The 27,527-nt window shown below is 45.0% G+C and overlaps 1 protein-coding gene across 3 annotated transcripts in view; it reads right to left on the minus strand.

Annotated features, from left to right (window-relative positions):
* The window catches only part of DLEC1 (DLEC1 cilia and flagella associated protein), an 82,995-nt gene that overhangs the window by 52,242 nt on the left and 3,226 nt on the right, over positions 1-27,527 (minus strand). For all 3 annotated transcript variants that reach the window (XM_058290643.2, XM_058290641.2, XM_058290642.1), the window contains exons 2-6: positions 25,600-25,756; positions 3,952-4,062; positions 2,426-2,631; positions 1,989-2,206; positions 1,024-1,102 (exon numbers count right to left, since the gene is read on the minus strand). In XM_058290643.2, the coding sequence (XP_058146626.1) occupies positions 1,024-1,102; positions 1,989-2,206; positions 2,426-2,631; positions 3,952-4,062; positions 25,600-25,756 (771 nt within the window). The remainder of the gene's footprint in view (positions 1-1,023; positions 1,103-1,988; positions 2,207-2,425; positions 2,632-3,951; positions 4,063-25,599; positions 25,757-27,527) is intronic.

The following is a 27,527-nucleotide window of genomic DNA, read 5'->3' on the forward strand; positions in this document are numbered from 1 at the left end:
AAGAAAATCACAGCTAATAAATGTAGAAGGAATAACAGAATTAGAAATCACCACTTCTTGACCCCTAATGAAAAAATGAATGGATCTAGGAAACAATCTCTAAGGGTTCTAAACCATTAAGTGAAAGGTCGACTAAAAACAATAACCGTATAAAGCATGAGTCAGACTCACAACAACTGAAGCCATTCATCAATCTTACCATCCCTGAAAATGGGAAAACCAGATATCATGCTCCTCCTGAAGGGATGCAAACAAACATACAACGCCATCAAGAAAGAATTCTCGCCAAAGAGAAAAAAAAGAAAAAAACTGAACCTCAATCTAATCAAACCTCTACATCTAACTGCAAGTTCATAGAAAATTTACAAAATGAAGGAACAGGTTTTAAGTGTCACAAAAATAACGTAACTAGTCAAATCCAGGCTGTGAGAAATTACAGTTTCTTCAACAAATAAATGGCATTAAAAAAAAAAAAAAAAGCAAAGAATGGGAGGTGGGGGAGACAGAGAAGGAATTAGCAACTAAAAGAGATATTTTAGCCAAATGCAATGTGTAGACCTTGTTCGAATTCTTTGGATTCTGATTCAAAGAAACCAACTTAAAAAATGACTTTTTTTTTTTGGTAACAAATGGGGAGAAATCAGATGTGGACTGGGTATTAGGTAATATTAAGAAATTGTTAATGTCATTGTGTGTGATCACAGTATTATGATTTTTTTAAAAGTCCTTACCTGTTAGAGATACCTACTGGAGTATAAACTGAAGAATGGTATTAAATGTCTAGAATTTTCCTTAAAACACTCCGGTGCATAGATACACCCACAGACACACACACAAAGAGGCTGGGGGAGTGATGAGTGAAACAATAATTGCAGAATGCAGATAGAGGTCAAGCTGGGTGATGGACACATAAGAGTCCATGGTCATTTCCCCAGTTTTGTACATAGTTTTAAAAATCCCATAATAAAGACAAAAAATAAGGAAGCAGTTGGGGCAAGATCTGTAGAGAAACAAGATGTCTACCTCATATACTGGTCCAATTTCATAATCCGTGAAAAACCCGATTGATGGCTTAGCTAGAAACACTGGAGTATCAGCACAACTGTGGGAGGGAAATGAGGGGGGGAAGCTGTTAGTTTCATCCATATTTAATCATATTATGCAGTGACCGATTGATGTCAAAGTAAATACATCTGATTATGCTTAGGGTAATGGGTAGTGTTAAGGTCAGAGGGTTGTACAACTTTTGGGTCCACATTAGAGTTAGGATTGGGGACAGCATATGTAGGGGTCAGGTTTAAGGTTAAGGATAGTATTGTTTGGTTAGAGTAGGGTTAAGTTAAAAATAAATTTAGCATTGGCTTCAAAGAAAGGGGGCTGCTAACTTATTTTTCCTTTCTTATGTTTTTTAAATTAAAAATTTTTTAAACTTTTAACAACGACAACAACAAAAGTAAATACATCTGAGCCATCATGGGAAGCAGATTTGGCTCAACTGATAGAGCGTCTGCCTACCACATGGGAGGTTCAGGGTTCAAACCCAGGGTCTCCTGACCCGTGTGCAGCTGGCCCATGCGCAGTGCTGATGCGCACAAGGAGTGCTGTGCCACGCAGGGGTGTCCCCCATGTAGGGGAGTCCCACAGGCAAGAAGTGCTTCCTGTAAGGAGAGCTGTCCCACACAAAAAAAGTGCAGTCTGTCCAGGAGTGGCACTGCACACAAGGAGAGCCGACACAGCAAGATGATGCAACAAAAAGAGACACAGATTCTGGATGTTGCTGACAAGATTGCAAGCGGACACAGAACACACACAGCTAATGGACACAGAGAGCAGACAATGGGGGGGAAGGGGAGAGAAATAAATAAGTAATTATAATATGCCCCCCAACAGTCTAGGGGTCTCCATAAGACCAACTAAAACCCAGAACCTTGTGGTTTTTACTCTAAAGGGTCAAGCTTTCCAAACGTAAGAGCCAGGAAAAGACCCACCTCTGTTCTTGCTTTCCACTCTGGAATTCTATCCATCCTGGCTTCTTTGGAGGAAAAAGGAGTGACTTGCCCCCGTGGGGAGTATTGGGAGGGAAAAATCGAGGGTTTTTCAGGAAACTGTTCCGATATTCCATTCTTGCAAGCAGAAGTCGCTCCATTTCTCTCTGTGGCACACTTAAGTGGTTCATCCAGTTTCTGTTCTTTGGTGGACTTGCTTTCTTTGGAGCATACGAAAACACAGCCAACGTCAGGCACAGGGGCTGTGTACGGTGACATCCTGGCCAACAGCCTGAGCTGCGCAGGGCCCCCAGTAAACCCACTCTCCCTGGGCCGTGGGCTCATCACCACTTCTCGTGCCATCTTGAACTGCTTCCCCCTCGCCCCCTCCCTGACCCCATGGCCCCCACGCCCTGCGGGGGAAAAGCTTCGGGACGAACCTTGGCCGTCTCTCTGGTCCTGTGCTTGGCCTCAGAAGACGAGGCCCGCGTCAGGCTGTCCCTAACGAAGTCTACACTGCCTTCAGAAGGGACGAGCTGCTTCGTGCATGAACCCTCGAGCCTCTTGGTGAGCTCGCTCTTGGAGCTGGAATACTTCCCACAGCTAAATGTCAGTGCTTTACATCCAGGGAGGGAGCCGTCGACGCCTACGGCACAAGGAAACAAGGCGAGTTACCAGACCTGAGTGAGGAGGTGGGCATTTCTAAGAGGACTATGAAACTACCAAAGACACAGCTGGATATTTTCTCCTAAATGTTCATACTTACTACACCGGACCTAACTGCTCTTTAGCATATGAACTGTTGCTAGAATTTATTCTATGTAATCATGATTTAGGATTAGGGCATTAAAATATCTGTTCTGTTTTCCAACATGGTCAAAAAACGTGAAGAGACAATTGTGACACACACATATATAGATACCCCATATGTAAACATTTTTTAAAAGTTCATACAAGGAATCAAAATATGTGTTGGCTTTTTACACCTATAAGATCATCCCCAAAAGGTTAAATGAGAAAATATATTGCTAGCAAGAATGGAATGAAAATGGTACTGCCACACATTTCCTAGCACAATACCTGGTAAATGCTCAATAACTGTTAGCCCCGTCCTTACGTATCTGCATAATTCGGCAAATTCCCAACTAACTTTAAGATACTAAGTATCCCATGACACTTGATTCTGCTGCTCTTTTTGGCCTCACTTCCAGACCTGCATCAGTTGAGCCTTTTCTCGTCAGTGCCTCCAGCTCTCTAGATCCCAATCCTACCAACCAAACCCCTTCTCAGCTCCAAAGCCCACAGCTCATCAAAGCCAACAGTCCAGCGGACCAGGGCTGCCGGAGAGCCTGCCTGCTAAGCTGGTAGGATGCTTGTCCAGTCTACTCTTCTCCCCAGCTACACAGCGACTCTTAAAAATTCACCTCTCAGTTTAAGCCCTCAATGCAGTCCCTCCTCCCCCAATTCTCAGAGACCCTTGCCTCCCACATCATAAGAAACTGGCCTAAGACCATGCACATGCATGCCCTTCTCTACCTCCCCACCCATCGTGCCTCCATTCTCGAGGATGGAAAGCCACTCTTCTCCTGTTTGAGCAAATCCCTAGGTCCATGTTCTGACTCCATCTCCCCCATCTCCTCCTTTTTCCATCAGGGACTTGCTCCCTTGCTTATCTATGTCTTTGGGCTCTTCTCTTGGCTCATTCAACTGCATATGAAATAATCTTCCCACTCTTAAATATTTGGGCAGCTATCCAAAGCATCACATGCTGCCTTGAGGAGTTGTGTCTTGCAGACATTTGGGAGCTAGTGAAGACGTGGCCCACTCGGATTTGATCCTCCTAACAGTCACTATCAAAATTAAAGGGAAAAATACCTATGAATGATAGCAAAGGTAGCCCATAAGGCCCTGCTACTAACTTCCCTGAAATAAATGAAAAGATTCTAAGAGTGTATAGGACCATTACCTTTAGGTGCAGAGCAGAATGGCACTGGATCGCTGTAGTAATCTTCTGGGCAGATCAAATGATGTTCCCGTAGCAACTCATTGTCCACACACCATCTGAAGACAGACCTCACTACAAAGTAAGGAATAAGGACAACGGTGTTTCAAGCCAGACTGATGCTGAAGAAGCTGCACCCAAACTTTCTTCATCCTTCCAGACTAAACAGTCCATCAAAATTCTTTCTCAGAACCCTCTGGAAACATGCAGATTGAAGAAACAAATCAGCAAATACGTGGCCAACCAATGGGCAAGGCTGAGTTACGGCATTATGAGAGTTAAAATATTATTACACACAGAGAGGGCTAGAAGAAAATAGAAGAATGGCAGATTGATTGCCTGGCCCCGATCCTGACCCTTCCCCCAGCCACTCCCATGCTACCTTATGGTCCTGGCTACCGGAGGCAGAGTGCTTCTTCACCTTTGATACGAGACGTGCTTTGGGCAATGAGATGTGAGAGCAGCCCGAGCCCAGCCTCCGGCGAGGAGCCAAGCCCAGCTGAAGCCACAGCTTTCAGGCCAGCCCAGAGGATCTGCCACCTCCCAACTGAGCCACACACAAGGGAGAGGGAACATCTCATTTAATAGAGCTGGGAGCCAATAATTCCGGTCAGTGGTGGATAATCCAAGAAATAGGAGTAAAGACATTATTTACTGGGATCCAGAAGAATTAAAACTAGAAATGGCTGCCTTTGGCAAGTGGACTCAAGTCGGGAGGGATGGAGGCTTTTTATAGTTCATTGTAACATCTTCTAAGCTATTTGATTTTTTTAAAAACTATGTGGGAAGCGGACTTGGCCCAGTCGCTAGGGCATCCACCTACCACATGGGAGGTCCACGGTTCAAACTCCGGGCCTCCTTGACTCATGTGGAGCTGGCCCACGCGCAGTGCTAATGTGCGCAAGGAGTGCCGTGCCACGCAGGGGGGTCCCCACATAGGGGAGCCCCATGTGCAAGGAGTGCGCCCCGTAAGGAGAGCCGCCCAGTGTGAAAGAAAGTACAGCTTGCCCAGGAATGGTGCCGCACACACGGACAGCTGACACAACAAGATGACGCAACAAAAAGAAACACAGATTCCCGTGCTGCTGACAACAGAAGCGGACAAAGAACACACAGCAAATGGACACAGAGAGCAGAAAACTGTGTTGTGGGGGGGGATAAATCAATCAATCAATCTTTTTTTTTAAACTATGTATATTTGATAAAACTTAAGGGAAAAAATAGGATTAATGAAACACTTAGAAGTTTTCACACTTTCTCGCTTGTTCCACAAACTGGAAGTATCTTAATAGATGGTGCCTTTAAATGGCCCTTCCCTGGGGAGGCTCCCTATAGCCCAGAGCATAGGGAGACAAGAAGAACGCGTGTTCCCCCACCGCACAGGTCCTGTAGGACTAATGAGGTTTGGCCTAATTACTACTATGTATCCCCCCCAAAGACATGTTCTCGTCCTAACCCTGAGTCCCGGGGCTGTGAACTCATTTGTAAAGAGAATCTTCCAAGGTCCTGTTAAGCGAGGCCAGTCTGAATCAGGGTAGATCTCAGTCCAGCATGACTGGAGCAGTTAGAAGGCGCAGGAGTGGCCACGAGGCAGGCAGGGACGGGGCTGTGGAGGGCCAGCAAGCCACCAGAGTGCCGCAGCCTCTGAGAAGGCAGGGCCTGCCAGGACCCGGCTTTTGGACTTCCAGTCTCCCCAGCGGTGAGCTAATACATTCCTGTTGCTTAGGCCAAGCACTCCACAGTATTTGTTAGAGCATTCTGGCAAACTAAGGCAGGAAAACAGACACCACCCTGTGTACATAAAAACAGAAAGGGTTCTAATACAGGGGATCACAGCTTGGGGGAAAGGAGGTCAGGGGCCATCAACAACGCCACCCGGTATCATCGAATCAGGGGGCTCCAAGCAAGTTAGGAACTGCGGTGGAACCCCTGGCCGGCCGCTCCCTACCTGTCACTGCCTCCTGCAAATGCTGACCTCCCCTCTCCTTCCCTGCCCAAACTCACCAGCAGCCTCTTCCTTACCGCAGACCCTAGCCCAGAACCACCGGGGAGGGAACATTCCGGGAGAAGCACTCCCAGGCCCTTCTCCTCTGAAAAGCAGGGGAGACCTCAGCGGAGGTGGCTGCGAGGCCAAGCTGACACAGTCCTGGTGAGGGCTTACTGAAAGATCAAAGGAGCCGTGGGAAACCCTGCCCTGGCCTTGTGACCTCCCCCTCTCCAGCTGAGGGGGCCTCGCAGCCTGACCCCACAGCTCCTGAGCCTGGTTCTGCAAGGGGTTGGCTATTCCATTCCCCAAACAGAGAATGTGGACAATTTACCCGCACAGAAAGAGAACTAAGGCACAGAGTCTTCAGAATTCCGATCTTGCTCCTTCCAGAGAATTTCAGTGTGTTTTCTACTTTGTGACATGAGTGTTGGCAACAAGAAAGGCTGCTTCTGGGCCGCGAAGACAAGTTTCAGGGAATGTCTTCACTGTCAATTATCTAAGTTCTACAGGAGTTCTCGGGTCACCTCCCTGCCCCCCACACTCCTGAGAAGCACGTACAAGGGGCATCCATGGTGCCAGATCAGGGTCTCCACTTCTGTCACTTCTGAATATAATGAAAGAGAGAAACATTACCAACAGAATCCTGAGAGCCAAGGACAGACGATGTCCGATCATAAGTTAACAGGACGGGGCGCAGCCGGAAAGGGGGCCGCCCCCTCGCCCGTCACGCACCGCACGTTCGTGGGGAACCTGGTGCTAAACCACTCGTAGACGACCTGCTTCTGGGTCGGGGTTTCGTACGTAGCAGAGCAGCTCCCTCGCTGCGATCTACTGAAAGTCAGCCCTCGACACAAGGGTTTGTAACGTAAAGACGAAACTAAAAAAGGAGAAAATTTTTAAAAAATAAAATGAAATAAAAAATGAATAATATTATTTGGGGTGAAAAATAAAATGAATTGTCGTTGGAACACTCCGGATTATGCTTTTCTCACAGTTCTCAATGTTTTATTTCATTTTCATAAAACAATCCAGTTAATTAGTCTTCCCTGATGTCTGGTCAAAAAAAAAAATCCTACCAAAGACAGGGAGAGCATCTGCCTCCCAGGGCTCCGGGGACAGGAGGCGACTAGTAAAGCCTCCTGAGCACGCGCTCTCAGGGATCCCTCCCGCGTCCCTGTTATCTAAAGCTCCTGGGCCGCAGTCTGCGGTGGTGAAGGGGGAACGGGAACGGGATGTGAACCTGCCCGAGTGCTCCCGGTCTAAGAGGCGCCGAGCCCCAGGGGTGGCAGCCTGCCAAAGGCGAGGGCCTGGGCTCCAAGCTGCACCTTAGAGGAGGCCCCCGAAGGACGCCGCCTGCCCCGTGTGAGGCGTCCTTTCTCCTCCCCAGAAGAAAGAGAATGGGCTTGGACAGAAGACACAGCCACGTTCCAGTCTGGGGCCCTCCCTGCTGAGCCGTGCAACTTGGGGGAAGTTCCCTGATTGTCTCTAAGTTTAGTTCCTGGATCTATAAAATGGAGAGAAACCCTCACTCACAGGGTGGTGGGATCATCTACATAATGCACCTTGCACGGGTTCTGGTCCCCGCGAGCCCCCTCAGTGGGAGCGCCTTTCTAAGGAGTATGCTACACCTCTCCCTCGAGACCATTCCCTCCGGGCCACAAATACCACAGGTCTCCCCACCCTAAAAGCACTGCCCCTTCTGCTTACTGCACTGGACAACAGTGATTTCCAGGGATGCAGGAGGACAGGTCACGTAAAAGGAGCCAGGGCTCCTTCAAAGAAACATCTAAATCCAGGTCTCAGGCAGGGAGTGCACAAGGTAAGTCTGGAATATCTTACCATTCCAGAAAGTGTGGAAGCTAGTAAGGACAACTGATGCTGTGTCAAAGAACACACCACACTGGGAAGTGGACTTGGCCCAGTGGTTAGGGCATCCGTCTACCACATGGGAGGTCCACGGTTCAAACCCCGGGCCTCCTTGACCCGTGTGGAGCTGGCCCATGCGCAGTGCTGATGCACGCAAGGAGTGCCCTGCCACGCAGGGGTGTCCCCCACGTAGGGGAGCCCCACGCGAAGGAGTGCGCCCCGTAAGGAGAGCCGCCCAGTGCAAAAGAAAGTGCAGCCTGCCCAGGAATGGCGCCACACACACAGAGAGCTGACACAGCAAGATGACGCAGCAAAAAGAAACACAGATTCTCATGCCGCTGACAACCAACAGAAGCGGACAAAGAAGATGACGCAGCAAATAGACACAGAGAACAGACAACTGGGGCAGGGGGGGAGAGAAATAAATAAATAAAATAAATCTTTAAAAACAAAAAAACAAAAAAACCGCACCACACTAATGGAAGAAGTTGTTGATGTGGGAAAAAGTGGGGGGTTTGGGGAGTAAGTCATATGGGAACTTCCTATATATATATATATGTGTGTGTGTGTGTATATATATATATTTTTTTAAGGGAATGTTTGTTTCCATTCTGACATTTTTTTTATTTCCGCCCTGCCCCATGGCTTTTTTTTGCTTGCTGTCTGCTCTCTGTGTCCATTCGCTGCGCACTCTCCTGTGGTTTTGCTCGTCTCCCTGTTTTGCTGCATCACCTTGCTGAGTCGGCGTTCCCTGGCACCTGTGGGCCAGGCAGTGCTCTGTGGCATGCAGGCAAGCCTGCCTTCACAAGGAGGCCCCGAGATGCGAACCCAGGCCTTCCCATATGGTAGACGGGAGCCCAGCTGATTGAGCCACAGCTGCATCCCCCTATATCTTTTAATGTAGCAATTTGTGTGATTTTTGTATCTTTTAAAAATAAATTTAAAATATATTTTAAAAAAAAGAACTCAGGTGTCAACTTGAAAAGGCTCCTATTGGCCAAAGATGAGAATTAATAGAGAAAACAAACCCACTGTAGTTACAAATCTGTGAGTTCACAATGACGCTAAAAACTAAACACATCAACCTCACTAGTCACCTCCGGAAGACACCAGGAGAAATCAACTTGTTGTTTTAAAAACTGGCTAATAAACCGATCTTGCCTTTCATACATGATCTGTACGTTGGGGTCATCAAAATGGCTGCTGAAAAGTTTCTCTCTATAGAAGTATTCTATAGGAGGGACAGAATTATTATTATCATTTGCAACTCCTAATGAAATAATAGATACAGGAAGGAAGAAGAATACACCATTACTTATGAAGTGGTCTTGCAAAAAATAATATTGAACCTGAACCTCATAAAGTCTCCAGAACTATCAATATACAAGAAACACAGAGATCATGTGAACAGGTTAAATGACATCACAATTTTGAAATCAGCAAAATTCAGGCTATGGGCAAGTCTATAGGAAAAGCAAACCGAATTCTTTAGCAAAGAAATTGCAACTTAAAAAAAAAAGACAGGGAGGAGAGAAATTATAGGCTAAATGAAACACAAGAAACAAATCAACCAATTGCAAAGTATGGACTTCATTTGGATCTTGATTAAAATGAACACAAAAATAATATTTTTAAGATTCATGGGGCACTGTGTACACTGACGGCATATCTGATGACTGGGATGTGCTTCAAAATGACTGGCGGTGGTGATGTGTGTGGGGGTGGGAGTTGAGGTAAAACAAGATTGGCCGTGAATTGGTAATTATTGAAGCTCTGGGTTCCTAACTACTCCCTCCTTTTGTACATGTTTGAAATGTTCCATCATAAAAAGTTTAAAATTTGGAAAAAAAATCTTGGGGGGAGACGACTGTTCATTAAAAATAAAAACAATTGCTTTTGTTACAAAGTTTAAATTGCTCAGCAGTGTCAAAGAACATTAAAGGGGCATTAAGTAGAAAAGGTAGAGAAACACTGCCTTAGCATAGTTCTCCTTCACAGTCAAAGTTCTTAAAAAAAAAAAATCTACGCTTGCAAAGTGACACCAGACAAATTTTGGAGGTGTTGGAAATATTCTATATCTTGACTGTAGTTGTGGTAACAAATTGTATGTTTTTCAAAATTCTCTGAAGTATATACCTAAAACGAATGAATTTTACTTTACGTATGTAAATTATATTTCAATAAACAAACACAGAAGGAACTATGATTTTTCAATAACCATGTTTCAAGTTTCTTATCTTGAATTTTCAAACCAAGGAAAATCACATGATTAGATAATTTACTCAGTGTAGAATTGTTCATAGGAATTAAAATTTTGTGATGATCCCTTAACTGGTTCAATTGAATCAACAATTCCTAAAATTTCCCACCAGAAAAAGATTAACACTACCCACTCACTCCTATATCCAGTGACTCTCAATTATTTCATTTTTGAAGGACATTTTTTTTTTGAGGTACTGGTGTCCGGGGATTGAACCTGGGACCTGGTATGTGGGAAGCTGGCAAGCAACACTGAGCCACATTGGCTTCCCTGAGTTGGTTTTTTCATTTGTTCTCCTTGTTGTTTGTTTTTGTTTTTTTCAGGAGGTACCAGAAACTGAACCTAGGATCTCCTGTGTGGTAGGCAGGCACTCAACTGCTTGAGCCCCATCTGCTCCTTGAAGCACATTCCCCCATTCCACCCCCAAAATGGGTCCCTCATCTGTTTGCTCATTGTTTTTGCTCTTTATCTGCTTGTTGTTTGTCTTCATTGTTTGCTCATTTCCTCTTTAGGAGGCACTGGAAACTGAACCTGGGACCTCCCATGTGGGAGGCAGGTGCTCAACTGCTCAAGCCACATCTACTTCCTGCTTTTTTTTCCTCTCTGTGTGCACATTGTTTGTCTGTCTTCTTTAGGAGGCACCGGGAACCACACCTGGGACCTCCCATGTGGGAGGGGGCACCCACCTGCCTGCGATGCATCTGCTACCTGAAGCACATTATAAATACTGGCATTTTTGGCACTATAAAAGAGGGCATGAGAAGATTAAAAGATCACTAGAGGGAAGTGGATGTGGCTCAAGCCCACCTCCCAACGTGGGTTCAGGTCCCAGGGCTTCCTAAAGAAGACAAGCAGACACCACATCCGCTGGAAAGAACAGGTGCCTGAATAAGTAGATACCACGAGCCAGCAGGTGCTGCAGACTGCGAGGAGCAGATGGGGTTCCGGTTGTTGGACATTCGCCTCCCATACCAGAGGTCCCAGGTTTGGTTCCCGGTGCCTCCTGGGGAATGCAAGCAAACAGTGAGCAGACAGATGAGAGAACCATTGTGGGGCGTGGATGAACTTTTAAAAAATAAAGTAAATAAACAAATCTTTTTTAAAAAATCACTAGAGAGACAACCTGTAAGACAGCGGTGGAGTAAGGCGCTCCTAGAGTCAGCTCCTGCTACAGGGCAGTTAGCAAACACCCAGAGCTCTCTGGAGCTGCTGAAGCACCTGTTTGGGGGCTCCAGGAGGCCAGAAGAGCATCCTGCAACATCCTTGAAGGAACAGAAGGAGGAGACTGCCCATAAGACTCATAAGTAGAGGCTCCACACCATGGAGATTGGTATCCGTCCTCCACTGGAGGCACGAGCTGCCTTGGGAGCTGATCTGTGGCTGGTATTGGAAGCTCCACTTCCCCAAAACGGGGGAGGAAGAGACGGTTGGGCCCCAGCTTTAGCTACTGATGAGTAAATTCAGCGGGCTAAAATATAAGCCTAAACACAGCTCAAGGTTGAACCTGCCCAAGTCAGACGGAGGCCAAGAGGAGCCATTTGACTCCACCTCTGGCAGGAGGAGAAACTGGGCTGCCTGAAAACCACAGTGACGGCAGGGATGGTTTCCTTCCACCCAAGTCAGCCTGCAGCCCCAGCCTAGGCTTCAGCGCCACCTCTGGCAGGGAGGAGGCTGGCTGGCCCTGCACCAGCCTCGCCAGGTAACTGCAGGCGCATTTGGCTGGCACAGACTCAACAGTCCAGAGTCTACAGGGGCAGCTGCGGCCACCTTGGACCCGCACAGCACAGGTTGCTGCCCACACCTGCAGCTCCGTCCCCGCTCCAGGCAGGGGGGGAAGGGCGTGCCTTCGTCAGCCTCTTTGGGCAACTACAGTCTGGGCCTGAACGACTTGGATTATTCCACACAGCTGTGGGTCTGTCCCTGCCCCTGGCAGAGGGGAAAGGCAGGAGAAGCTTCACACAGAGCCTGAGTCCGAGCAGGCAGCTTGAGCCTCCACAGCTTAGAGCATCAGCTACATCCTCAGGTCCTACGACAACACCAGCAATGCAGAAAAGACAAGAAAGCCCTAAACTAAAGAGAGAAATTGCACCCAAAATACATACATCTAGTAAGCCACATGCCAAGGCACCAACAAAAAACTGCAGTCCACACCAAGAAACAGGAAGCTATGGGTGATTAGTATGTGTCTCGGAGCTGGTCTATTTGGATTTACTTGGATGGGAGTATATTGTACTTCTTGGACATGGATATCTATGTCTTTCAATAGGAAAATTTTCTACCATTATTTCTTCAAATATTCCTTCTGCCCCTTTTCCCTTTTCCTTCTGGGACACCCATGACATATAAGTTTTCACGGCTCTTACTAATGTGCGCAAGGAGTGCTGTGCCACGCAGGGGTGCCCCCACGTGGATGAAGTGCACCCCATAAGGAGAGCCACCCAGTGCAAAAGAAAGTGCAGCCTGCCCAAGAATGGCACTGCACACACAGAGAGCTGACACAAGATGACGCAACAAAAAGAGACACAGATTCCTGGTGCTGCTGATAAGGATAGAAACGGTCACAGAAGAACACACAGCGAATGGACACAGAGAGCAGACAACTGGGGTGGTGGTGGGGTTAGGGGAGAGAAATAAATTTTTAAAAAAATCTTAAAAAAAAATGAGGACAAGTTTTGAATATTCATAGATAAATAGAAACTGAGAGAGTTTATAACAAAGAAACTCGCCTTGCAGGAAATACTAAAGGGTATGCTACAGCCTGAAAAGACAGGAGAGGGAGGCTTGGAAGAGAGTTTAAAAGAAAGATTATATCAGTAAAAGTAACAAAGTCTCAAAAGAGTGGTGAAAATAAAATATGACAGGGAGGTGGGGCAAGAGGGCGTTTGAATAAGTACACCGTCATCATCTCTCTTACAAAAGACTGGCTGTGTGGCGACGGAGTCCTACCAGAGCAGGCTGTTTCGGGAACCTGCAGCGGGGACGTGTCTGGACATCAATCTGGAGAGACTGCAGCAGAACTGGTGTTTGCTCAAGGTAGAACTGCGGGTTTCTAACACTGAACGCGGAAGCCGTGGGAAGGTAAACCCCTCCCCTCTAGGGCTAAGAGCCGCGGCGTTCACTGAGAACTGCCGGTCGTGGGGCGGAGTCTCCAAGTCCTGTGCCCCCAAACGCGTGAACCCCAAGCCTGTGTCCCCTGAACACCCATGGCCCACGCTAACTACCCCAAGTCCACATTCTCCCGGGCCTCTGTTTCCCAAGCCCAGCCCTTCTGGAAATCTGGCATTGCCCCACCCCTCCGGACGTGGACTAACTCTGGAAGTGGGAGAGTTTAGGTGGGAGGTACAGAGGGACCAGGGAGTGCAGGTTCAATTTTCTGGTCCCCCCCCCCCCTTTTTATTAAGTTTGGAGGAGATATTAGCTGACTTGGGGAGAGCCTAGGAATAGAAAAGAGGCAAATCTGGTGAGAGAGCCCAATTTACCTAAACGCCCTGGGATAGGAAACTTGGCCTAGGGAAGGTGGAGTCAGAAAATTAGCCAGCCCCCTTGTAGCACACCTAAGGGAGAGGGACAGTAGGATGTGCCTTACAGGCTTCCAACAGCATATTTAGGGTTCCTGGCAAGGGGTGGGTGCTCTCTTAAGAAATTTAAGAGTCATTATTTTCTCAGGTGAGTTGGTTCACCAGGCACCCATTTGAATTTCCTACAGGAGCCCTCACTCAGCCTTCCTGCTGCCTTGGGAATGAAGGAAGTGAGGAAGGGAGAAAGGGGGAAGGCCAGACTCCTAAGCATTTATTCAATTGCAAAGAGGATTCTTTGCCTGAAGCCTTGTCTGGTCTTTTTTTTTTTGTCTGTTTTCTTGTTTTTTCTTCTTCTTTACCTCCCCCCACCCCACCGCCCTTTTTCTTTTTTTCTCCCCTCTCTGCTTTTTTTTCCTTCTCTCTTTCTCCTCCCCCCCCCCCCTTTTTCTTTTTTTATATTAGTGCTGCAGGCAACATTTCTTATTTGCTGTACTTCCTCATCCTCAATCTTCTCTTTCTGTGTACACTGATTTTGGCTTCCATTACTATCCCCTTTCCTTTACAGCATTCTCTCCTCCATCATTTAGCGTTTCTCTTACATTCCACCTCTCTGTTTAGCCCCCAATATTTCTGACTTTTTATCTCTAATACCTCTAATCTATTTTCTATCACTTATTCACTCTTTATGTTATTGTCCTCTCTTTTTCCCTCTCCTGATTACACTGACCTTTTTTTTTTTAAAGATTTATTTATTTCTCTCCCCCCACACCCTGGTTGTCTGTTTTCTGTATCTATTTGCTGCGTCGTCTTCTTTGTCCGCTTCTGTTGTTGTCAGTGGCACTGGAATCTGTGTTTCTTTTTGTTGCATCATCTTGCTGTGTCAGCTCTCCGTGTGTGTGGTGCCATTCTTGGGCAGGCTGCGCTTTCTTTCATGCTGGGTGACTCTCCTCACAGGGTGCACTCCTTGCATGTGGGGATCCCATACACGGGGGACACTCCTGCGTGGCACGGCACTCCTTGCGCGCATCAGCGCTGCACGTGGGCTGGCTCTACACGGGTCAAGGAGGCCCGGGGTTTGAACCGCGGACCTCCCATGTTGTAGATGGATGCCCTAATCACTGCCCACAATGACCTTTTAATCCATAGCATATTCCTCCCCATATTCAGTTTAATATCTCATTATAGGCACTCCACTTTTTTACAGTTATAACTATACACAGCTTCCATGAGTCCTATATCGATTCTCCTAGATCTCATATTGTTCTTCTGCTAACACTCATTATCAATACTACTGTTCTATTTTTCTTTTCTTATCCCTTTTGCTTTCTCTGGACCTAATATTTTCCTTCGAGGGAACTTAGCCAACTAGGAAATAGAATAAGAAGAAAAAAGAGACAAAGAGAAGACTTAACATGCACACAAAAACAACAAATTAAACCCCAAGGCTAGAATAAGAAGATAATCAACAGGATAAACCCAACAAGATAAAATGATGACTAGACAGCAACAAAAAACTACAGACCATACCAATAATCAGGAAAACATGGCCCAATACAATGAACAAACTAAAAACCAGGAAGAGAAGTGGAACACCAAACAAATAATTAAAGCTCTCAAAACATGTATCATGGACCAATTCAATGAAGTGAAGGAAGAGATTAAGCATATTAAGAAAACACTTGGAGAGCATACAGAAGAAATTGTGATCATGCACAAAAAGATCACAGAGATGATGGGGATTGATAGCACAATCCAAGAAATCAAAAATACACTCTCAGTGAATAACAGCAGATTTGAAGAGGCAGAGGAAAGAATTAGTGATGTGGAAGATAGTACATCTGAAATCAAACAGATAGTAGAATTAATCGATAAAAAGATAGAAAAAATTCAGCAGGGACTTAGGACCTGAATGACAATGCAAAACACAAAAACATATACATTACAGGCATCCCAGAAGGAGAAGAGAAGGGAAAGGGGACAGAAGAGGTGTTGAAGGAAATAATAGCTGAAAAATTCCCAAACCTATTGAGGGAGATGCATGTACATGCCCAGGAAGCACAGCACACCCCAAACAGCATAAATCCCAACAGGCCTACCCCAAGACATATACTTGTATAGTTGTAAAATTAGCCAATGCTCAAGACAAAGAGAAAATACTAAATGCAGCAAGAGAAAAGAGAACCATCACATACAAGGGAGGCTCCATAAGATTAAGTGCTGATTTCTCATCTTAAACCATGGAGGCAAGAAGGCAGTGGTATGACATAGTCAAGGTACTAACAGAAAAGAATTTCCAACCAAGGATACTCTATCCAGCAAAGCTAGCATTCAAAATATTCACAGATAAACAGAAACTAAGAGAGTATGCCAACAAGAAACTGCCCTTCAAGAAGTGCTATAGGAAGTTCTGCAGGAAGAAAAAAAAAACAGGAGAGACAGAGTTGGAGGAGAGTGTAAGAATAACTAAAATTACAAAAAGAGAAAAAAATCAAACAACATAAGACAAAAATTCAAAGAAAATATGGCTAATATAAGTAATTCCTTGAAAGTAATAACAATAAATGTCTATAGATTAAACTCACCTGTTAAGAGACACAGATTGGAAGACTGGATAAGGAAATATGACCCACCCATATGTTGTCTACAAGAAACTCATCTTAGACCCAGGGATTCAAGGAGGTTGAAAGTGAATGGCTGGAAAATAATCTTACAAGCAAACAATAACCAAAAAAAGGGCAGGAGTAGCTATATTAAATATCAGGCAAAATAGACTTTAAATGCAAAACAATTGTGAGAGACAAAGATGGACACTACATATTAGTGAAAGGGATAATCTTTCAAGAAGAAAGAACAATCATAAACATTTATGCTCCTAACAAGGGTGCCTCCAAATATGTGAGGCAAACACTGGAAAAACTAAGTTAAAGAATAGATGCCTCTACAATTATAGTGGGGGACTTTAATACACCACTATCAACTTTGGACAGAACATCTCAAAAGAGAATCAATAAAGAAACAAAAACTTTGAACAGTATATTAGAGGAGCTGGAATTAATAGACATATACAGAACATTACACCCAAATACAGCAGGATATATACATTTTTCTCAATTGCACATGGATCATTCTCCAAGATAGACTACATGCTAGGCCACAAAGAAAGTCTCAATGAATCCAGAAAGGCAGAAATCATACAAAATAATTTTTATGGCCACAGTGGAACAGCTAAGACCAATAAGGAAGGATGGTCCAACAATGAGCCCTTGATGCTAATGACTATGCTTGAGGGCCTGTGGGCCTGAAATAAGAACTAGGCCTAGAGCTGCAGGGTGCCTAAGAGTTACCTCCTGAGAGCCTCCATGTTGCTCAAATGTGGCCAGTCTTGAAGTCAAACTCAGTATGCAAACACATTGCCTTCCCTCCAGCATGGGACATGACTCCCAGGGATGAGCCTCCCTGGCACCGAGGGATTACTACCAAGTACCAGCTGATGTATGGCTGAAGAATGACCTTGAATAAAAGGAACAACTCAGACCAGCAGAGTATCTCAGCCTACATGTAATATCAGGAGTTAAAAATGCTTTTTGACCTGAATCAAGGGGGAAATGGAAAGGACAAATGAGTTTATATGGCTATGAGTCTCCAAAAAAGAGCCAGGAGATCATCAGAGGGGTCGCCCTTACGCTGACCTCAGCAGAGTCCCAGAGACAGCTAAAGTAGATACAACCCCAGGTACTGGTTCTTCTGAGGGCTACAGAGACCCACAGGTTCTATGGTCATGGCAGATGGACTTCAGTGCCATGTCAGTTGGCCGCCCTACTTTGGAGTTTGTGTTCCTAAGTGTGACAGAGTTGGACTCAGGTGTAATCTTTGCTCACAAGTCTCTCCTGTCACTTTTACCAGACCTGTGGTTGGCGCTGGGGTTTAGTGTATACTCAGGGGACCTGAATCTCTGGACTGTCCGTGTAACAGCCAGGCTCTGAGCCTCAACAGACTTGCAACTCCTACCCTCTGGCTTATTGGATGTACCCCAGACAGCTACAGGGAGGTGAAGAAGGCCAACCACCACACCAGGGAGCCAAGAGAGCCTACAACTGCAAACAGGAGAATTGCACCCATCATCCAAATGGAATCTAAGCACCCTCTCGATACAGAGGTGGAGCAGACATAACTATCCCAGAGTCCACAGAATGGAGGAATACAGTATGGATTAGAGTGGACTTACTGATACTCTGTTCTGGAACTAATGTGATTAGTAATGGAAGTAAATGTAGCATTGAGATGGTGAAAGTGGCCACGGTAGCTGCTGAGGGTGGGGAGTGGGAAGAAGAGATGTGATGTGGGGGCATTTTCAGGACTTGGAGTTGTCCTGGGTGGTACTGCAGGGACAGTTACTGGACACTGTATGTCCTCCCATGGCCCACTGGGTGGACTGGGGGAGAGTGTAAACTATAATGAGGACCATTGACCATGTGGTGCAGCAGTGCTCAGAGATGTATTCACCAAGTGCAATGAATGTCCCATGATGATGGAGGACGTAGTTATTACAGGAGAGTGGGGTGAGGGGGGGTGGGGAGTATAGGGGGACCTCATATTTTTTTAATGTAACATTTTTTAAAAATTACAAAAAAATAAATAAATAAATTTAAATATTACGGAAAATGAAAAAAAGAAAAAATAAAATGACAGATAAAACCCAAAGGTCAAAAGGGGTGAAATAAGAACTGCCTTTACAGTAATAGCATGGAATGTTAATGGATTAAATTCCCCAATCAAAAGATACAGACTGGCAGAATGAGCCATCTATTTGCTGTCTACAAGAGTCTATTTCATCTGAGTACAGCTACTCTGGTTTTTTGTTTTGTTTTGTTTTGTTTTTTTGGTTACTGCATGCTTAGAATATCTTTCTCCAGCCCTTCACTTTCTGTTTTTGTTTTTTTTTTAAGATTTATTTATTTCTCTCCCCTTCCCCCCACCACCCCGGCTGTCTGTTCTCTGTGTCTATTTGCTGCGTCTTCTTTGTCCACTTCTGTTGTTGTCAGTGACACAGGAATCTGTGTCTCTTTTTGTTGCATCATCTTGTGTCAGTTCTCCGTGTGTGCGGCACCATTCCTGGGCAGGCTGCACTTTCTTTCCCGCTGGGCAGCTCTCCTTGCTGGGCACACTCCTTGTGCATGGGGCTCCCCTACACAGGGGACACCCCTGCGTGGCATGGCACTCCTTGCATGCATCAGCACTGCGCATGGGCCAGCTCTACACAGGTCAAGGAGGCCCAGCGTTTAAACTGTGGACCTCCTGTGTGGCCCTTACTACTGGGCCAAGTCCGCCGCCTCACTTTCAATCTGTAGGTATCCTTGGGCCCTTAAACAATGTTGCATGGAAGTCCCATTGATAAAGTCTTTCTCACACACATACACACCATCAGCTCATAGTTCCAAATTATAAAACTCATGAAAAAGCACTCCCCCATGAATGAGGGTCAATGACAAAATTAACAACAGCAGTAGACCCCTAAGGAATTTCATAGAAATAGTGATACAGACTATAAAATAAGGATGTTTAAAATGGTTAGAGACCTAAAAGCAATAATGACAAACATTAGAAAAGAGTAAGACTATCAATAAAAAAGACTGGACGGGTTTGAAGCAAAAACTAATAGGACTTTCAGAAATGAAAACTAAAGTTAGTGAAACAAAAACCTCAGTGAGATATGTTATTTTTATTTTATTTTTTTAAAGATTTATTTTATTTATTTCTCTCCCCTTCCCTCCCATTGTCTGCTCTCTGTGTCCACTTGCTGTGTGTTCTTCTGTGTCCACCTGCATTCTTGTCAAGTGGCACCAGGAAACTGTGTCTCATTTTTCGTTGTCATCTTGTTATGTCAGCTTTGTGTGTGTGTGGCGCCACTCCTGGGTGGGCTGTGCTTTTTTTGCACATTACTTGTGTGTGGGGCACCCCTACATGGGGGGCACCCCAGCATGGCATGGCACTCCTTGCATGTGCAGCACTGCGCATGGGCCAGCTTACCACATGGGCCAGGAGGCCCTGGGTATCAAACCGTGGACCCTCCATATGGTAGGTAGATGCTCTATTAGTTGAGCCCCATCTGCTTCCCTCAACAAGTATTTTAAATAGCAGTTTAGATACAGTTGAATAGAGAATTAGTAATATGGATGATGAACAAAAGAAAATTACACAGAAGCAGATGTGGCTCAAGCGATTGGGCTCCCATCTACCATACAGGAGGTCCAGGGTTCGATTCCCAGGGCCTCCTGGTGAAGACAAACTGGCCTGGGTGGAGAGCTGGCCCACACAGAATGCTGGCTGCACAGGAATGCTGGCCTGCGCAGGAGTTTTGGCCCAGAGTACTGGCCCATGTGGAAAGTTGGCACAGCAAGATCACACAACAAAAAGAGACACAGAGGAGAGACAATAAGAGACAGAGCAGACCACAGAGCTGAGGTGGCGCAAGTGATTGAGCAACCTCTCCCACTCCGGAAGGTCCCAGGATCAGTTCCTGGAGCTGCCTAAAAAGAAGGCAAGCAGACACAGAGGAACACACAGTGAATGGACACAGAGAGCAGACAACAGGAGTGGGAGGGAGGGATAAATAAATAAATCTTTAAAAAAAATTACAAAACATACAGCAAAGAAAAGCAATGAGAAGTTGAGGCATGGATGTAAAACAGAAATATAGAGAATAGAGGAGAGACAATATTTAAAGAAATGGTGGCTGTACATTTTCCTTAATTGATGAAAGACATGAATCCTCAGATTCAAGAATCACAATAAGCCCCTTAGGTATATCATAAAAATTGTAGAATTAAAGACAAAGAGATCTAAAGTCAACCAGAGAAGAAACACAGAATACTCACAAAGGCATTACAATTAGATGACAACAGATTTCTCAACAGCAACAATATATGCCAGAAGACATCTACCTAGAGGTCTACATGTAGCTAAACTATCATTCAAAAGTGATGGTGAAATAAAGACATTTCAGACAAAGAAAAACTAAGAACATCTGCCACCCTCACTTAGGAATATACTTCAAGAAGAATACTAAATCTAAGGGGGAAAAATGAAATATAAGAAGGAAAGGTAAGAAAAATAAAGAAGAAACAGTTAAGTAAATCTATCTAAGCTTTGACTATATAAAGTAATAATGGCTACTTTGCGGATAGAATTAAAATACTGCACAATGGAAGCAGATATGGCTCGAGTGGTTGAGCACCTGCTTCCCACATGGGAGGTCCCAGGTTCTGTTCCTGGTGCCTCCTAAAAACAAACAACTAGCAAAACAAACAAACAAAAATCCTAAACAACTCAGGGGAGCCGATGTGGCTCAGTGGCTGAGCGCCAGTTTCCCACACAAGGTCCTGGGTTCAATCACCAGCCCCAGTACTGCACAATGATACTATCAACAGTGATATGCATTTCCCATGCCTTTTCCTCTTTCTGGGAACACAGACAGTTTCCAGCCTTTCCTGAAGTTAGGCTGGGACATGTTGCTTGGTAGTTGTAGCTGACGAAATATGAATGAAAGTACCATGTGTGACTTTAAGCTGAGGCATATAAAAGCCTCTGCATGACACTTCAGCTCTTTTTCCACTTTTAATTCAGTGACCTTGAGGGCACAAAGCTAAGACTGCAGAGCCACATGATGGAATCAGACTAGATTCTTGAAAGGAGCTGCTCTGCAAAGCTGCCAGATCCAAGGTAGACTTTGCATGACAGAGAAATTAATTTGGGGGGTTGCTTTATTTACTTGGCAATGGCCTATCCTGAGGAATGCAAATAACATGTAAGACATCTAGGGATAAAGGAAGTAAATCACATTATGGGTGGATATATTCATTAATTTAGGATTTTTTAAGTCAAATATACTAAAAAATTTTAGGGTAATTTATGAAAGAAATAAAACTCTCCTGGATATATACCCAGAAGAACTGAGAGCAGTGACATAAACAGACTTCTGCACACTGATGTTCATGGTGGAGTTATTCACGATTGCCAAAAGTTGGAAACAACCCAAGTGTTATTCAACCAATGAATGGATAAACAAACGATGGTGTATTCATACAAAGGAATATTATGCAGCTGTAAGAAGAAATGAAGTTGTAAAGCATATTACAACATGGATGAACCTGGAGGATATTATGTTGAGTGAAGCAAGCCAGACATAAAAGGACAGATACTGTATAATTGCATTACTATGAACCAAATATATTGTATAATATATTGTATATTACATTTATATAAAATATAAATATAAATCATTTGATTGGTGGTTATGTATGGCTAGGGAAGGCATGCTAAGGGGTGTGGTATTTTTCTTTTTGGAGTAATGAAATAATTCTAAAATTTTTGTGATGATGAGTGCACAACATTGTGATTATAATAAAGGCCATTGACTATACACTTTAGATAGATCAGATGGTATTGCAGGGACAGATGCTGGACATTATATATCCTGCCATAACCCACTGAATGGACTGGGGAAGAGTGTAAACTACAATGTAAACTATAATCCATGCTGTGCAGCAGTGCTCCAAAATGTATTCACCAAATGCAATGAATGTGCCACAATGATGACAGAGGTTGTTGATGGGGGAGGAGTGAGTGGGGGGAGTATGGGGTATATGGGAACCTCTTATATATATATATATATATATATATTTTATTTTATTTTTTAAATATAGGGGTCATGTTTTTCGTTTTTGGTTTTTTAAAGGTTTATTTCTCTCTCCTTCCCCACCCCCCGTTGTCTGCTCTCTGTGTCCATTCGCTATTTGTTCTTCTGCGTCCGCTTGCATTGTTAGGCGGCACTGGGAAACTGTCTCTTTTTTTGGTGCATCACCTTGCTGCATCAGCTCTCCGTGTTTGCAGCACCACTCCTGGGCAGCCTTCACTTTTTTCACGTGGTGTGGCTCTCCTTACGGGGCGCACTTCTTGTGTGTGGGACTCCTCTATGTGGGCGCGCCCCTGTATGGCAGGGCACTCCTTGTGTGCATCAGCACCACATGGGTCAGGAGGCCCTGGGTATCGAACCCTTGAACCCTCCATATGGTAGGTGGATGCTCTATCAGTTGAGCCACGTCCGCGTCTCTCTCTTATATTTTTTAATTAACATTTTTTGTGATCTATGTATCTTCAAAAAAATACAATTAAAAATAAATAAATAAAATAAATGTTACATTACATTTTGGAAAAAAACACACAAACAAACAAAACTGCTTAATAAATAAATAAATAATTGTGTGAGAATAGCCAAAAACAGCAGCTATGTACAGCAGGGGAAACATGAAGAGAGTGAAAGGTGAGGAATTTTCTTGCTTGTTTTTTTTTGTTTATTATTATTATTGAAATACTGAAAATGCTCTAATAATGACTGAAGTGATGAATGCACAACTATGTGATTATAACAAATACCACTGGTTGTACACTTTGGATGAATTGCATGCTTTATTAATATGTACCAATAAAATTGATTTGTTTAAAAAAGAAAAAAAAAAAAGAAATGAAACAGAGAGCATCAAATCCCAGTCAGTAGGGAGGGGAACAGGGAAGGAATAAAGAAAACTCAAAAAATCCAATAGAAGGCAGGAAAAGGAAAAAAAAAAAAAAAAAAAGAGGCATAGAAAGAGTAGGATAAATAGAAAGCACAAATTAGTTGTAAAAATAAGTTCAACTATATTAGTAATCATAACAAATATAAAGGGACTAGAACAAAAACTGAGATTGTAAGACTTATTTTAAAAATGCCAGACTACTCAGCAGATATTAATTACAGAGAGCCCCCACTATAGTGCAACGATACCTACAAAAGCACCTGGCTCTCATCCTGTTCGCGTGACCACTCCCCGTCATCGTGTCTCTGCCCTGACTGAGCTCGCTCATAATCTCACGGGGCAGAAGTCTCCCAAATAGTCTCTCTAGGAGTTATTTCTTTGGATCCAGCGTGTAATTATGGTTTAGCCCTTATCTCTTCTTATGGCAAGCTGGATTCCACTCTGTTCTGCATCACAACCCATTCGGCTTAACATTTTGTCAAACACACATAGCCAAAACTGCCATCATAATTTTGACCAAAACAAAATTGACATATTAATCCAAATCTGGTGACCATCGCTTTTCCTCCCCACACTCCCTTTTCTTCCAGTATGGAGGAGGCAGGATAGCCGCTTAGGATGTGGAGTGGTGGCGGTGGCGGTGGTGTAATGTAAGGAACCATTCACAGGCACCTACCAGGACTGGGGAGCCCTATGGAAGAGCAGGCCGAGTGACCAAAGACGTGAGGTGGTGGCATGCAGAGCTGGCAGGCAGAAGAGAAGGCCAGCACAGTTACAGGCTAGCCACACTGAGCAAATATGTGACATGCTGGAGCAAATAAATAAATATACGGAGGACAAGAGGAGCCAAGTGTCTCACTTCTAGAGAACGTATTTACAAACATGACAAGTAGGAAAGCGAGAAAATACCCTGCAATATTGGATTGGAATTGGAGGTATTGGATATACTCACGGTATTTTAATATATGTACACAGATAGATAAATAAATCATTATAGATGTAATGATACAGGGGTAATGAGGGTCTGGCAGCAGTGACACCCCAATAGCAATGAGCTCCTCTAGTGCCCAGATCTTGGCCTCTAAATTCCATTGTGCACTAAAGGCACCTAAACTCCTTAGAGAAATGGCTTATTTCAGGGCTAGTGTGGGATAGTATAAGATGAGCCTGGAACATTTTATTGTACGAAAAAATAAGAAAATCATCAGCAAATGATAGGCTTATGTCAAAAGAACACAGGAGTCATCTTGAAAGGGTTTCCAAAGGCCAAGTCAGGGATAATTTGAGCATCAAAAAAAAAAAAAAAATGAGGAAAACGGACTTGGCCCAGTGGTTAGGGCATCTGTTTACCACATAGGGCATCTGTCTACTCCTTGACCCGTGTGGAGCTGGCCCATGCGCAGTGCTGATGCGCGCAAGGAGTGCCATGCCACGCAGGGTTGTCCCCCGCGTAGGGGAGCCCCACGCGCAAGGAGTGCGCCCTGTAAAGAGAGCCGCCCAGCGCGAAAGAAAGTGCAGCCTGCCCAAGAATGGTGCCGCACACACGGAGAGCTGACACAACAAGATGATGCAACAAAAAGAAACACAGATTCCCGTGCCGCTGATAACAGAAGCAGACAAAGAACATGCAGCAAATAGACACAGAGAACAGACAACTAGGGCGGGGGGAGAAGGGGAGAGAAATAAATAAATAAATCTTAAAAAAAAAAAAAAAGATATTGGTGCAATCTGAAACTACCTCTCCATAAAATACTGATCAATTATAAAGGGAAAATGGTGAATTAATGTGGAGAACCCTGGCTGACACCAATATGGTCAAGCAATCAAGGTTAGCGTCACCAGAGTGGGACAGGTCAACATCCTATGTCTCTTGACGTGATGCAACGAGAACACAGCATAATTCATGTGGTGTTCCAGCCGAAAATGCATGGTTAGACAGAACCTCCTTCAGAATGGAAGGCCTGTCAAGGACTATCAAGAACATGAAAGACAAGAAAGGTCAAGAAACTATTCCAAATTGAAATAGTCTAGAAGAAAGGCGACACCTAAATGCAATACATTCCTGGACAGGATCGTGGACAAGAGACAAAAAGCGACATGTTGGACAGTTGGTGAAATCTGAATGGGCTCGGTGGATTGGAGATCAGAGTTGTCCTGGTGCTGGTGTCCTGTTTGGAGGGCTGTGCACTGGTCATAGAGGAGAGGGTCCCTATTTTGGAGACATCACCCACTGGCGTGTTCTGTGGTGAGGGCACACCACATCTCAATGTTCAGGAAAAAACTCAAGGTCTGGCCTCTCATGTTCTTCACGTTCCCAGACAGACCTTTCGTTCGGTAGAAGCGAATACTGTAAAATATTCACACTTAGGGAAGCAGAGGGAAGGGCCAAGGAGAGCTCTTTATACACACCTGGAGGCAACTTGATGACGCTGGAGGCCTCAGGGAACTGTGTTTCTACTCGGTGAATAGTCCGCTCTTCCTCCGCCATGGCCCGAGCTCGGGCCTGAATGATATGTCTCTCCAACATTTCAGCCTCATCCAGCCGCCGCTTGTACAGCTCTCGATTCTGGCAGGTGGATGGCCAAATGAACAGAAATATGGTGAGAGCACGTCACGTTCCTCACCCCCACCCCAGCATCAGAGCTGCTCATAAAGCAGAGCGGAACATTCACAGAACCACAGAGACCACAGGGTCCAACCGAAGAGATGTGAAAACTGAGACGCACAGAGGGAAAATGACTCAAAGGTTTCATAGTGAGGCCAGCAACAAAGCCAAGACGGCACCCTGGCCCCCGACTCCTGACTCTCTAGTAGAGAAAGTTGTTGCTCAAACTCTGAAATACCAACTGCAAGTCACCACACCACAGGCGCTAGACAAGGGGATGTGCTACCCTGATCCCCCTCCAAGGAAGGGCTCGCTGCCCAGCTGCAGAGGTGCAGGCAGCACACGGCCCCCTGCTGCCAGCCCCTCAGAGTCCTTCCTGACTCGGGATGGAATCAGGCCCTTCCCAGGGCAACGGCATCCGGTGACTAGAGAGGCAGTGGTACAGGCTGGCCATTTCGGCTCAAAGAGAGAAACGGACAAGCAATGCCCTCTCCAGAGCTTTCTGCCAAGTGATGGGCATGCGTCACAGTTCAGCTCCTTCCACTGCCCAGGCCTGCTTCCACCCCCTTCCCTTCCCAGGTGCTGTTCTCTAGTGAACATCTTGCCTCCCAAACTTTGTCATAGCGACAGCTTCTGAAGAGCCTGATCTGGATGCTCTTCCGGGTTGATGATACATTGACCAGCCAGCCAGCTAAGCTTCTGGTCCTTATTTTTCAGTCCAAACTTCTCAAACCAAGAAGCAGAGAACTCACCATGACAGATGCTGTTCAGGATAGTTTCTACAGGGAGACAATGTTCCTTATTAGATTTCTAGAGCTGATTGGTCCTCAAAGATGTTTTAGTTGTTCTTTTAATAAAGACTTATTATGCGCTACCATGTAAAAAAGAGGAGAGGAATGACTCAGATAGAGTCTCTCCCCTCAAGAGGTTTATATTCTAGTAGGAGGAGCCAGGCAAGGACACAAAGAAGCAGAACAGTCTTAGGAGTCCTATGGTGAGAGTGATATCAGCAAGACAGCAGAGTAAAAAGCTCCGAATGAACGCATACCCCAACTCCCCAAAATATATAGAAAAGTAAGCAGAAACTACCAGAATGAACTTTCCCAGAACTCTGGAAAACAAAAGTAAACAGCAACCAAGTGAATGCTGAATCAAGAAAAGGTCATCTAAAAATAGTAAGAAAGCTACATGGGGCTTTTAATTGTGCTGACCCCACTCCCTACCCAGGCTGGGACATGGTGGGATGGTGGGCTGTGTTACCAGTGCAGGTCCTTGGTGGAGAGAACAGAGCACACTGAAAACACAAATTGAGTGTGTCTGCATGTCTACCCCAACCCGTCCGGTGGCTGGCTCAAGGCGCTCTTCTGTCTCACCTAACCTGGCATGGAGAAGCAGTGCAGAGAAAGGGCAGCGGACTCAGCAATCGGTGCGTGCCCAGGGCATGACAGCATGCTCGGAAAGATGTGAGAAGACCCTGAACGTACACCTCACATGGATCCAAGGCTCAGTGTAAGCTGGAGTACGTGTGAAAAGCCTCAACACAGAGTCAATTTACACTGGAGGCTTCAACAATCACGACAAAGACAAAAGCAAAACCACCAGCAAACCCTGGGGAAGAAGGATGAACTGATTCCCAAATTTACTCATCAAAATAGTCAAATGTTCAGACTTCCAAAAAAAAAAAAATTAACAAGGCATATAAAGAGTTACTCATGACAGCCAAAAGGTGCAA

This window comes from Dasypus novemcinctus, chromosome 31 (genome assembly GCF_030445035.2).
Source record: "Dasypus novemcinctus isolate mDasNov1 chromosome 31, mDasNov1.1.hap2, whole genome shotgun sequence".
Classification (NCBI taxonomy): Eukaryota; Metazoa; Chordata; class Mammalia; order Cingulata; family Dasypodidae; genus Dasypus; species Dasypus novemcinctus.